Genomic DNA, 14,515 nt, shown 5'->3' with positions numbered 1-14,515 from the left:
GTCAAAGCATCTCAATCAGATTTAAGCCCAGACTTTGATTTGGCCGACCCCGGGAAGGTTCAGCACTGTTGCAAGTTTTTCTCCATTTGGGGATAATGGCTGTCAAACCCTTAGAAATGGCACTGTAACCTTTTCCAGACTGACAGATGGCATGACTTTGTTTCTCAGCTGTTTCTTTAGTTGGTGGCATGATGTGCAGCGTTTCACGTCCTTTTAGCTTGCTACTTTGTCAGACAGTTCCTGTTTTAGTGATTTCTTGATTCAGCAGGTCTGATCGTAGCTAACAAAACAAACTGAGCTTTCGAAAAGGTGTGGTTAATCACAGATAATTTATGATTTAACAAGGTGTGTGTCTTTTCCTTTAACAATTAAAATCACCACTTTGAAAGATTAGTCAAATCTCGAGTAAATACAAACTAATCTTAGACTAATACTATTTTCTGATGCTGTGTATGTTTATAGTTTTTCACAACACTAGCTCTGAGCCCAGTGAGAAAGACTTTGCCTTTAATGCTCCTTCATAAAAGTATTTGCCACAAGCTGTTTTGCATCGTGTAGAGTTAATCTGAATTAATTTAAAGAAGTTTTTAAAAAAGTTTTAAAAGGGGTGTGCAAGGCAGGGGTAATGCACTATGTCACTGGTTCCAACAATCCCCAACACTTGGCTGTTTTGCTCCCATTCAGCTAATGCTTACCTGACCAAGGTCCATCACCAAGGTCATGCTTCAAACAGCAAAGGAGGGGAGCAGAAAATAAGGGAAAGAAGGTGCTCATCATTCTAAAGGTTCCACAGACCCTTTTCTTTAATGTTGCAAAGCTTCTCAGATGAACTATGAACAGGATTTTGTCTCCACTCCTACACTTTAAACACGAGCCAGTCTATACGTTTATGACGGAAACTCTAATCTCTCCCTGACAGAATAACCAACGAGCTGTCAATCAGTTATAAACAGGGGTGCACATAAGTGGTCCGGTGCGCATTCGCTGTCAAAATAAAACATGCGCACCAGATAAGAAGTTGCAACGTGCATTTGCGTACATATAAAGGCACTGTTTTTGGGATTTTCATGGCATATTCTGCACCACATCTCTGTGCGTTCATCATTTGTTTGAAGCCAGCTCACCTTCTGCAACCACTTTTCCAAGAATACGCGCTTCTTTTGCGGTTTGGACTCCTTCTGACATTTCTTTGGAGGTGGAGGAACACCTGATTAAAGGAGATTGCTTCTTGACATCTTTAAGAGTTCTAAACAAATGTCTGTCCTCCTCCAGAAAATCTTGTGTACGCAAACGCGCGTTGCAACTTCTTATCTGGTGCGCGTCTTTTTATTTTGACAGTGAATGCGCACTGGACCACTTATGTGCACCCCTGTTTATAAAAAGAGCTGATCAGCCCAGCCAACAGCACTGCAGAGCCAGCAGAGCATAGAGGGAGCACTGAGACATCCGTTACTGCAGACATATCCATTTCATTAATGGACACCGGGAGTGCCTCTCTGCCAATCAAATGCAAGGGCACTGAAAGGCTCCTGGCCTTGGAAGGTTCTTCCATGTGTTAAAGAGAACTCTGATCACCATCCTAACGCCTATATTTTATCAGTAAGCTATTTCTGGTCAGCTTTGAGGGAACGTACAGACACACATACTGTATCCCCTTAAGGCAGGGTTTGGTTGGAGGATTCCCCACTGAGCTGAAAGCCCATCTGAGAGCAATTATAGGACTTGTGCTGAGGCTGTGTTAAAATTGGATTTGCTGTTTGGTTACAGAGCTGTAAAGCTGGCAGAAGGATCCGGACTGATCCACAGCGGTATAGTGTGTCCACTCCCTGTGTATCCCCTTTGTTTTTCCCTCTGTAGCATCTCTGTTCGGTGACAGCTGCTCGTGGAAAGTTCTGGGGACAAAAACACAGTTTCTGGAAAGTTGGTTCAGGGGTAAACGACTATCTGGGCCACGCATGCTCGACCGCGAGCCTAAAAATGACCTACACGAACAGAAAGGATTACACACCCACTGCAGAGCTGGTTCAACTAATGCCTATAACCTCAGTGCCAAAAAAAATCAACACTGTAGCACTTCTTTGTGCTACTGAGTTTTATTTATTTTTTAAGTAGGTCAACTAGTGCTAGGCTTCATGCCCAATAATTTGACTAATAATATTCTAGCAGTCTGACAGAATGTGAAACATAAAGAAAATATAATTACACATATAATAGATTATTTTTGATCAGTTTGTAAGCTTCTGATGTATCTCTTTAAATGTGACAAACGGTGTTTTCATCCCAATGAAACACCAATAAAAGACATTTAGATTATTTCTTGCATACTTTGTCTCCACAAAATGATTCTGCTTTGTATTTTTAGGTACTCCTGCAGCACTTTGTAGTGCGTTAGGTCAAACAGCAACTGTACCAGCCCACAGCAACAACTCTACACCTTTCCATGCGCCTGTACACTCCACCAGATGATGTGACAGACCAATTCCATTCTCCTTTTAACAGTAAATGACCTCTGGCAAGACAGCCGCCAGCAGAACAATTTCGGCGTTGATCGATTCACTGCTCATACTTTGTCTCTTTGGCAGCTGCATTAAGTAATTAATGATAGCAGCAGCATATGACGAAGACAATACGTGCCCCTCGATGCCTCGAGACTCCTACGCTCTGATGCTTTCACCAGTCCTCCCACTCGCTGGCAACCAGCTCCCAGCTGCAGGTCTCCTGAGGAAAACACTGAGAGCAGAGAGACACAGCAGATGGCTCTCAAATATTGTCTTTGATCTGCAGGAAATTGCTGCAGTGTTGCGCTAAATCGCTGAGAAATACAAGCTGTTACACTCAAAGACAGAGTGCAACAAGTCAAAGAGCAGCCAGAACCCAGGGAAGAGGGCGAGAGGGCCGCAAGAGTTTTATAACACACTGATTAGTCCAAACTCTGACTTTACATGCAACGCCATTACCTGCCAAGTTGTGCATTTTGGATAGAAAAGCTGTTAAAGAAACAGTTTTTGAATTGTAAACATTAGAAGCATGGTGACGTGATTTCAAAATTCAGTCTTTATGCAGGCGAAACTAGCGTGGGCGAAGAAAAACAAACAAAATGCCAAGAACAGTGGGATACTGATGGTGCTTCACTTCAGCGCTGCGCTGACTGTGATCCCTCAAGGTGCAAGTACAAACCTCAAACACAGATGCAAAACACTGCAAATTCTAGCACTCTATTAGTCTGTTACTTAACACTAATTAGCAGATAAATGTGCCTGTGCACTGCTCCGGCACGGTTTATTAATTTAGCCTGCTAACCTTGGGTGATAACAGATGCAGCAGTTTTGAGCACGCTGGTCACTTAACAGCACATGTTATTTATTTAGAGACTGAAATATTCAGTATACTTAACAATGGTTTTATTTAGGTCCTAGTTGATTTGTCCACTTTAAAACAAAAATAAAACCAATTAGGTAATTTAGCCTCCTTTTCTGCAACAAGCAACTGTGTGCTGCCAGATACAGTTTTTATCATCAACACAGAAAGTGCAGTATTTGTGAGATTCTTAAGAATAGCTTGACCTGACCACTCATCCACACCAAGAGGCGGCTGGAGGGTGTAAAGGACTAGCAGCTGTTCAAAAGGCTCTGGACACAGCGAGAATCAGTTATGTAACTACGCAGAGAGAGCCCAGTGCCCCGAGCATCATCACTTGTGTGCAAACAGACCTCTGTGGAAAACACAGCAGAGGGGGAGCTGGCAAAGTTACTTTCTAAATAAATCCTACACTAGAACACCCACACGTGCCCAGCACCATATCAAACACATAAGCGTACACACAGCAGTTGGTGCTGTCGGTCTGAGTGTTTCCAGGTGAAATGCCACAGGCAGAAGGGAATGAGGTTTCCACATTGATTACAAACAACAGTGAAGGGGAAGGAGAAAGCATGGACAGGGAACGATCCAGAGGGGGAGAGAAGACCAGAGGAAGGCAGCTTGAGAAAAATAATGTAGCCGAGTTATGAAAAGCAGCCCAGATAGGTGTTCTTCTTACCTTTTCTGGGTACATACTGTCCCAGTGCATCAAGCTACAGCAGTGAGCCAGGCTCAGAGAGAGAGAGAGACACGTTGAGCGACAGGCGAGGGACTAGCTAAACAACAGAGAGCTGCGGAGCAAGGACGAGCAGAGCGAGATAGCCGGAGTGAGCAAATTAAACAGGTGATGTACCCCCGTCATCCACTACATGAATAGGCAGCACGCTGCCTCACAGGCTGACAGGCAGAGCAGCTTTAGGGATGCTGGATACGAAGAACTGCAACTAAAAAGGGAGACAGAAGAGAGGCCAAGGCTTCGGTCTCTCCTGTGTCAGCTCTGTTCTTCAGTGACATGCGGCTCACTTACATGTCAAGTTTACACTCATTACCTCATCTTGGAAGAACACAAGGTAATGAAGACAAGTAACAACCGATGGATTTTAAACACTAACCAACCTGTCACTCTCACTTGAAGGAGAAGTTGCCGTCTAACCAATGCAAAACCAATGTTAAATGATTATAAACTACATAACCTGCTTTTTCCCAATAACTGAGCAGTAACTGAGCAGATGTAGAATATTATGGTTTTCTAGGAAATCACTACAGGACAGCAACCCTATTAGCTTGTGACACAATAACATGTTCTCTTGCAGAGCACTTCTTTGTTACTGAAATGCCTAAGGTCACATGGAGTATGTATGCATTTCAGTAACAAAGAAGTTGTTACTTCTGGTTGTGCCCGGTTTTGTTTATGCCAACTGCAAATGAGGAAACAAGCATTGACAGAACTTCTGCAGGTTAATATAAAGGGATTTGTGCATACACTGCAGCCTTCACCTGCTCTACGCCATAACTGATAGATGGGCATCTGAGAGCAAACATGCAATGTAGTCAAAGAAGATATCAAATGATCTCCAACCTAGTACATGGTCTGTGTGTTGTCTGATTGTGCCCTCAATCTTTAGCTGGCTAATAGGAGTGATTATTGGAAGTACGAGCTCAACATCGGGGAAAAAAAGCCTCTAAGAGTATGCACTTCTCGAGTGAGTAGTTACCCTTAGGGTATCCCCAGAACTGTTTGGGCTGAAAACTCCTGATGTCCTGACATGTCCGTGTCAGTTCTCAGTTATCCAGGTCTTGGGGGAAAAACAGGCATCTGGACTTTTTGTGGAGATATTTCAACTCTAATCCAACGGCTTCCTCCATTCGAAAGAAAAGGTGGAGAGGGCCAGGTATTTAACCCCTAGTGGGGGTTGTCTCTTGGCCTCTTAGACGAGAGGAGGAACCTCTTCACAGGTTCAGCTGCCTTCTTTTTTCAGGCTCTTAAGATTAACGTCTGAACCTGTTTTTAGGAGTGCATGTGCGAGCAGCTTACGCCCTCCAATGCCATCGTTCCTCTGTTCTGAAGTGAGCGGTTTCCGTCATATTCCTTCCTGTTTTCTGAACAAAATGACTGGGTGTGCATCATAAGTTAGTACGGATAATGTCTGCCTATGTAGCTATGTGCTAACCTTGAAAAAGCTGGGAACCTTATCTTGTGGTCAACAAACCACATCTTTATCGATATATATGGAGGTGTCAAAACTCGTCATTAAGGGTACCAGGTGAGGTCATCAAATGACGTCTTTATTGGGGAAGAAGAAGAATTAAACTGGTGTGACACTTTATGACAGATTGGTCTCTCTGGCTCCTTTCATGTGAACGCACACTGTGACTTGATATGAAATCTTCTTATATCAAAACATTAATAAAGGAAAAATGGAAAGCAAGCAATCCCCCATAACAGCAAGCCTTAATATCAGCTATTGTGGGTTTCTTAAAGCCTTGTTGCTTGGGGCTTGTGGATATAATCCTCATGCGCATGCGTCACAGAGGCATGCATCGGGATGGATGTGGAGGAAGAAATAAATAGAAACATCAGAAACATCAATAGAAAAATCTCATATCCCGATATAAGGCATTTATCGTCCCGACAACGATATATAATAACAAAAATTTTACATTTTCTGTAAATTCTGTTAATCTCGGGCAACTTGACTTGCGTGAAGTGTTTTCAGCTGGGCGTTGTGTACCTGGAGTCGAGTGTTACGTATTTATTACACGGCGTGCTGCGGGGGAAAGCCTGTTCTAAGCTTTTTCTTTTTTTTTTAGCACCTGACAGCTCTTTTTAGCTTCTCATGCGTAAACACTCTGCATTCTATTTCACTTGATTCAGTTTATTTTGAAAAATCTCAACAGGCTCTTCAGCTTTATTGTGAAAGGTTTATGTGGAAAATAAACATGCGGACGGCGGAGCCACGCGGTGGTTTTACCGTCGTTGTTGCTAACGACAATGCATAAAAACAATCACTTGTCCGTCTGTAGTGTGGCTATATTAAATATAAGAGAAAGAGAGAACTTCAGGAAATTATACAGTGACCATCAAAACAATGAAAAAAATATTGCCGTAAACAGATGATTTTGCGACACCACGAAACAAACGATAACATAATATGAAACAGACGTTTTCACATCGTCATCCGATATATATCGTTATATCGAACAGCCCTAGTCACAGGTTGGAAAGTGGACCAAGAGGAGCCATTCACTAAACTCCAGAGACAGGTGTGCAGACTGACTTAGCAGAGGGAGCAGCAGAGAGACAGAGCGAGGCAGAAAAGTAGAAGAGAAACCTCAATGCCCAGACAGAAGAGAGAAAAAGAAGAACTAGGAAGAATGCATGCAGCCAGATGCACGCACTCGCAGAGACAGACGCTCACATGAGCACAGCAGATGCACTGTTTGCTCAAGTTTATTATTAGATTACCAAAAGGTCTAGTGCTGCACTTCTGAGGGAAAAGCAAGCCTTCATTGATTTTACTCGCTTGTTGCCTCACCGTGAGTGAGTGTGCGTTTGTAGGCACTGATGCAGGAATGTCAAGCACGCGCTGGAAAACAAGCAGGGGCCTCCTTTTCAGCCGGACCGGTAGCAAGTCTCGGCACAGGAGATGGTTACAGCACTGCTTGCGCTCATATCTAGTGGAATTTACTGTCTTTGTGTAATAAGAGTGTATGCTTTCTTCAAAAGCTTTCAGCTTATTTGGAAATTGGCTGTAAAGAGTCCCTGCACATAATTTTAGGCTGCACGCACAAAGGGCCCATTTAGCAAAACATGCAATTAGCAGGTTATTGTGGTGCTGTGTGTTTAAGAGCAGGTTGTTTCTGTACAGTAAACTCAAGAGCTTCCCAGGACACTCAAGTGGGACAGAAAGGCTTTCTCACTATCCACCTCACTGTCCTTTCTAAGAACAATACACACATTCTGCTTCACGTGGGAGAAAACGCACGTCACTGAACTTTAATGAGCCGATTCAGCACAACCAAAATAACAGCGGTAAATTCATCAAACCTTTCAGCGAGCGACTGCAGTTTCAAAGTGCATTTAGGAGTCTCAAGCAACCGCACGTAGCGGTATATTTCATTACACTGCTAAACCCTTGATGCACATTCCCAAACTTTGCTCTGTTGCGCAAGTCAGCAAACATACAATGCAGGAGGACGGGGCCAACGTGTGCACGTGCTTCCCTCTGCGTTTCATACACAGGAAGAAGGAAACAGCAATGAGCAGGCCATCGACATCCCAGCATATGCTCACACATTCACAACACCCGCTTTTAATGCTCTCCTCCATCTTTAATGGTGACCTTGTAGTGTCGCTATTCTGGATCACTCAGCTCACCGTGGCAGCTGCTTAGAGGTTCACAGCTCACGTGCTACAACTAATCTCCTCATTAACCAAAAATATGACAATGTACCTGTCTGGGATGCCTTTGCCATCCCATAACCGGGTACGAGCAGCAAAGTCAGGGTCCAGGGCCTCCAAGCCTTCCCCCCGTCTATCTCTCCTCCTCCAGGCACGACTAGCAAGCAAAAAGACCACAAAGCAGGCTGAAGGCAGGCAAACGCTGGCCTCAAAACAGCAGCATACTTTCATTTTTAACCCCTCTAAGAATCCATCTGGATGCATACAAGCTTGTTATGTCACTGTGGCTACACAGCAGCCCTTCAATTAGATTTCTCTGAGAGGAGAAAAAAAATAAAAACAACAACACAATACTAGAAGACAGCTTATTTAATGGGAGTGACTGATCCATCTTGTAATCTCAGGGAATTACCAGTTTCATCACAGACACAGAGAGTGCAGCCTGTGAGGATTTACTTAACAGCCAAATGTGTTGGAATTATGAAAGAAAGGGAGGGTCCAGCAGTGTTTAGACACTGATTGTGTCAAATGGTATAAATCCTGGCGTGAGGGTGGGGGCTTTAAGGCCTTTCTACCTGTGAGTGCCTGCAGGGCAGCTGGCCGACTCCATGGCATAAAAACACAGACCCAAACACTTCCAGGGCCACCACATCTGTGTGACACATCCACTGAGAGAGAAAACAACCATCCGACCTCTCCAAAAATCCCACAGAGTGGCATTCATCTGCTCATTAAGTCACAGTGCTTTGGAACAAAGAAAACTGCTTCCAGTCAAAAAAGAAGAGAAGCTGAGTAAAAAGCACTCCTGAGGAACCTGACTCAAAATAACTTTCTTTGTGGGGATACACACACTGTGTGGTCAGACAAACAGACAAAACAACAGATAAAAGCAGAGTAAGCGTAGAGAAAACCAAGATGTTTATGTGGAAAAAAGGGCTTTAAATCACATGTTTGCTAAATTCAAAAAAGAAAACACACAACAGATCCTACTGCGAGGTCCCCGAGAAGTGAGGAAAAGAGGCTTATTTTGCCCGTCCAATAAGAACGTAGTAGCTGTGCTGTCTAGACGAGAGAGGAGGGGGAGGGTTGGTTAATAAAAGGGAGTTGGTTTGGATGGGGCTGTGTGACCACCGGCCCAAGCAACCTCCAGTGGTGCAGAGGAGGCGTGGAGTGAACCATCAGTCTCTGCCAGAGCCGGCGAGATAAGCAAATTACACGAGGAAAGCATGAAGAGACACGGAGGCGTTAATCGCCACCCGCACATCAAATCAAATCAATTAAGAGGGGGCCAGCTGGCACTTGAATCCTCCCATCCAGTCTCCATTCATTCAAAGGCTCCTGAGTCGATGTGCTCAGGAGAGGAAATGTGTTTGTGGATGGGTACCGTTACTGCAGCTTTAGCCTCTTCTAATAACCTGATTTGTGGACAAGGTTTGTCCTCCTTGGGTGGCTTTAAGTTGTAAGTGGGTTAAAATTAGTCTTATTAGATGATACTGCCACTCCAGACAGCCTGACAGCAAGTGTATTAGTGCCTGGCAGTCTGCATTTTCACTGCACTGGCATGCTGGGACACTGGACATGCTCGTTGCCATAGAGATACATCATGACATCATGGTTTTGCACCTTCAGTGAGGATCTGAGATGACTGTGACGTTTACTGCAGCTTCAACAGTGTTTGCTACCTCACGTTTAGACCAGCTTCAGCAGCTTAACAGAGAAGCTCCTGTATGTCAATGAGCTACTCAGCCTTCAGTGTTGATAAGATAAGATAACCTTTATTAGTCCCACACGTGGGAAATTTGTTGATGGGCTATATGCTAATATATCGGCCACTGTTTTCCCCTTTCAGAACATGAAACAATCAGATTTCCCTAAAATTTGTTATGTTATGGGGAAGAGAGAGATGAGGAACATTGAAAGTGCTGCGAGGTTACGCAAATAAAAGTTATCATCTTGTTAAAATGGAGTGTTCACAAGCTTGGATTCTAGTATTTATGTGGATGCTAATTTGAAATGCACCACCTACCTAATCTGTTCCAGATTAAGCACACTCTTCATGGCACTTGGCAGCTGACACCTCCCAGCAGGATACTATGCACTGCCACACCACAAAAACTTAAGGTAGTCACACCAGATCGCAATATGCAGAGCGGGGCTGATCCAGCACGTGATTCATGCTGGACCAGCTCCGCTCTGCAACCCAGTGGACACAAAAGCTCTAATGCCTACATGCCATGTTGCACACCACAGCACTGCCATATCTATGCCACAAAGGTCAGAGGTGTCATAGTGGTGCGATGGTGGCCCACCTTGGGTCAATCAGATAATTTTATGTATGTTTTAGCAAGTCTCAATCACAATACAGTGGAACCCCGACTTACGAATACCCCATTTAACAAAAAATTCAACTTACGAAGGCACTTAACGGCAATATTTCTGCCCGTGTTACGTCAAAATGCCCGCTTAACAAAATCTGCTGGCTCTGATTGGCTGAGCCCAGAATGCCTACAATGCCCACAATTGGCTTTTGTACTTGCGCTTCGCTGTTCCACTTGAATGACGTATTAGTGTTGCAGTTAGCAATTAGCCTATAGCCTATCGTTCACTCAAAAGGCGCAATGGGTGCTTCGACTTACGAAAATTTTCGACTAATGAAAGACCCTCAGGAACGAATTAATTTCGTAAGTCGGGGTTTCACTGTATTAAGTAAACACAAAGGATACAATTAACTATTTTTTTTCAAATCGCATAAAAGTGAGTTTTACCACTCTGGCACTAACAAGTGTCTAAAACCAACTTCTAAAATACAATATTGCCTCAGCAGGAACCTCCCTCTGCCTCTCTCTCTTCAGGGGGCAGTTTGCTTGTACCCGTGCAATGGCAGGAAGCAGTGGAAGGAGAGGAGCTGAAAGAATTGGGCTTTCTGCAGGGTCATTCACTTGCCTGGCAACAGGCCAAACAGGACAAGCTAACACAACAAGGTACAAAGAGAGAGGGAGTGGGTTCCACCTGCCCCGGCGACTACAGACACCGCAGAGCTTGACGGGGAGCTCTGGCTAAATCCTGTCTGCTGTCTGTTACTTATGCGCCCCGCCAGCTCTACTGCAGCCTGACAAAAACCACCCCAAAGAGCTGCCCATGCAAATGTAAATGCCTGAGAGTGAAATGTGTTTATTTTGGCCAAGCATATAATTAACTCCAAAAGTTTAGTGAAGACAGGCAGTAACACAGAAAGCAACCCTTTTCTTTCTTCTTTTTTTTGTTTGGGGGGGGGGGGGGGGGGGGGTTATGTCAATAGCGACCCACCAACCCGTTGGCCATCCAACAGTACATCTGTGGCTCTGAAGCCATAAACTGTGTTGGTGTGCTGCCATTCTCACTTTCCTTCACATGGCGCATCACACATGGCATTCGCACTCACACATGTTCTCGCTCACACAACGGTCCCCGCAGCGGGGCGATCGGGGGCTACAGACTGATCCACGGCAGATATGACCTAGTTTCTATTCAGGCCCGTCTCTTTGTTCACTCAACAGTGGAGGAGGCTGCTGCAGCCCGTGGAACAAAGAACACAAGCAGCACTTGGAACCTTGGAACCAGCTGACCCTGCCTGGATACGGCCGGCCCAAAAATGGCTCGTGAAGGCAGAGCCACATGGCCTCCCACTGTCTTCAAATCTCCTCCTTTTTCCTACTTTGATCTACCAGCGCTCCAGACAAGGGAGGATAAGCCCCAGTTCCTGCAGTCTCCCACAGTCCCCCTGTCTGAGAGTGATGAGACATATCTCGTGGCCTGAGTTATCAGTCTGTGGGACGGGAAAGAAAGGAGAGGGAGGAAATAAATTTTATGATTTCAAAGTGTGTGTGTGTGTTGGGGGGGAGGTCAGGAAGTCTAGATCTCTGCAGATACCAAAACCTTTGCAGAGATAATCTGTCTCAAAGCATTAGCCTAGCTATAATGATACCTTTACACACCTTCCTGTGGTACAGCAACATAAAAGTGTTTGAAAAGCTAAAGTGACAACAAAGCTGCACAGCCTTATATTCAATCTACCTGAAGACTCAGTTATAGAAGCCTGCATTTAACAAGCAAAACCATTTAGTCATTAATGGCCCAACTACAACGCAACCCCCTCACCCCACTCCGTCTGTACAAACCAGACAAATTCTGCTTCAAAGGCAACAGCAGATTTTAATAAGCACGTGCAACTGTTGATGCGTTTACTCAGAACTGGCAAATGATGCACAGCTGATGAACGATTGCAGCTAAGCAAGATGATGAATGAAGAAGCTGGAACTTCTCTCTACGCAATGACAGAATGTGACTGGGACGAGGGCAGCTATTTGCAGATGGCCCAGAGGAAATGTGAGCAAAGAGTGTGAAATAAACCAGGGAGAGAGGAAGACGTGAACAGAAAAGGGAAAAAAAAAACATAGCTGAGAGAACAAAGAAACAGAAAATGAATGGCGATCATAAGAGTGAGTCACTTTTGCTGGGAGGGGAGCAGTTACAGAACCAAAGGTGTCACCCTGTGTGGTATTTGGTGCACCTGCAAAGCAATGCACAAATGCGCAAAGCAAGGCTTACTAATAGAAATTAAGCAGCAGCTTACCTGCATGTGTTCTGTTGAGCTGCTGCTCAGCTCGTCTCCAGACTCCGAGTCGTTGCGGAGCTTGTTTAGCTCCTCTCCAGGCAACTCGCTCAGAGGGGACGTCTTGCTGCCATCCGGGCTTTTGTGGTTGTTCCCCGATTTTGGTGTTGGTGAATCAGCCCGCGTCCGTGGCAATGTGGAATTGTTGGGGTGGTGGTGGTTGTTGTTATTGTGGAGAAGTACCAACTCAGCCACCAGCTTGCAGTGGTGGGGACTCCCCACGTTCTGGTTAGCATCCTTGGGCAGTGCAGGCGGAGTGACGCGATCAGAAGATGGAGAGGGGGTGGAAGAAGGCGACGGGCGTCCGAAGCTGGACATTTCTGGCTGAGGTCTGTTGAGGTTCTCATTGGAGGCCCGGCAGATGTCCAAAACGGCGGGCTTGGCCCTCAAGGTGGGTTTCTGGGGGGGCATGAGCGCCCTGCGCACTTCCCTGACGTACTGTGCTGGCACATAAAATGCCTTTGCGCCTTCGTCCTTTCTCACCTGCCACCAGTCCTCGTTGGTCTTCTTCACCAGCATATAGCACTCTCCCTGCCGGATAGCCACCATCTTGTCTTTGGCCTTGTACTCGTAGTCATATTCCACCTCAATGTAGACCTGTCCCGGAGCGATGGGCAGCCCCTCTCTGTCAGCCATGTCTGTGGGAACAAGTGCTTGCCTCAGCTGATCAGCAATCTGGGCCTGCAGGGTTCCTCATATCTCACTGAGGAAGACAAGACAGAGGAGAACCATAAGTTGTTAATTTTTATTTTTTTTAAAGACTACAAAACTTTGAGCAAAGTTGAACACACACATCCAGTAAACAACACAAACCCTCTGCTATTTATATGGCCTGGGTATCCACACCCCACTTTATTACTCACCTTATAACCACAACCACAAAGCGCTACTGCTGAAACACGCTCACATTATGACACAATGTTCCCCCAGTCAGACGTGCTCGGATGGTGAGTCAACCACAAGCAGGCAGTCAACACTGACTGGCCCTGATAACGGATACGACCACTAAGGATATCCAGCCTGGTAATCCGATCGTCCTCTGCTGAGCTAAAGGTGATGGCAACATGACCCCACACACTAATCTTAATGACTATAACGACACTGTGGAGGCCACGTTCTTTCAGTGGCTGCACTTAAAAATAAAGTCGGCATCATTTTATTAGCTTCTTGTCATGCACTGTATAAAACCACTACCAGCCCGTGGTAGCCTTTGTGTAGCTCTCAGGCACACAAGCAAGGCCGCACTTCAGTAAATGTGCTTCATGGATGTAGCTCCCCCGTCTAAAAAGTAAAGCCCAAGTGCAAGTGTCTTCAACATGGAGTGTTTTTAATGGCCATTAACATGCAGTTTCTCAGGGTGTAAAGAGAAGTCCAATTGGGAGGAAGTCTATGGGAAAATCCACTTCCTTCTTCCTTGATCTATGGCCTCAATAAAACCTTTCCTCACGAGTTCATAGTTTCAGTCGATAATGTGAAATATTACGAAATAGATTGTTACGTTTACTGTGTAAATTTTGGTCCCAATTAGTCTCCAGAAAGACAACAAATAATGTATAAAATAATTTTAGCTCAATTTCACATATAAATAATAATAATAATAATAATAATAATGGATTGGATTTATATAGCGCTTTTCAAGGCACCCAAAGCGCTTTACAATACCACTATTCATTCACTCTCACATTCATACACTGGTGGAGGCAGCTACAGTTGTAGCCACAGTTGCCCTGGGGCAGACTGACAGAAGCGAGGCTGCCATATCGCGCCATCGGCCCCTCTGGCCAACACCAGTAGGCAAGTAGGGTGAAGTGTCTTGCCCAAGGACACAACGACCAGGACAGAGAGCCCAGGGATCGAACCGGCGACCTTCCGGTTACAGATGCGATTCCCAACCCCCTGAGCCAAGGTCGCCCACAAAAGAGCCATTCGTTTAGAAAACAGAAGCTATACAGCTTGAGATGTGCAATTTCAACATCCCTAAGTTCTTCCAAACTCATCGAGAGTGTCATTACATGGATATTACAATTTACAGATCACACTGGATCTAGAAAGTCATAAAACCTTCATTTAGAGAGTTGTAAGGAAAATAACAGTTTTCTGTTTTT

General features: G+C 45.0%; 1 protein-coding gene across 6 annotated transcripts in view; it reads right to left on the bottom strand.

Annotated features, from left to right (window-relative positions):
- Positions 1-14,515, bottom strand: part of arhgap12b (Rho GTPase activating protein 12b) — a 63,219-nt gene that overhangs the window by 45,900 nt on the left and 2,804 nt on the right. For all 6 annotated transcript variants that reach the window (XM_026179146.2, XM_026179148.2, XM_026179149.2 and 3 more), the window contains one exon: positions 12,372-13,113. In XM_026179146.2, the coding sequence (XP_026034931.1) occupies positions 12,372-13,046 (675 nt within the window). In that variant the 5' untranslated portion in view covers positions 13,047-13,113. The remainder of the gene's footprint in view (positions 1-12,371; positions 13,114-14,515) is intronic.

Source organism: Astatotilapia calliptera, chromosome 9 (assembly GCF_964374335.1).
Source record: "Astatotilapia calliptera chromosome 9, fAstCal68.1, whole genome shotgun sequence".
NCBI classification, from domain to species: domain Eukaryota; kingdom Metazoa; phylum Chordata; class Actinopteri; order Cichliformes; family Cichlidae; genus Astatotilapia; species Astatotilapia calliptera.
Note: the sequence above shows the minus strand (reverse complement) of the source record. Positions and strands in the feature narration are given on the sequence as shown.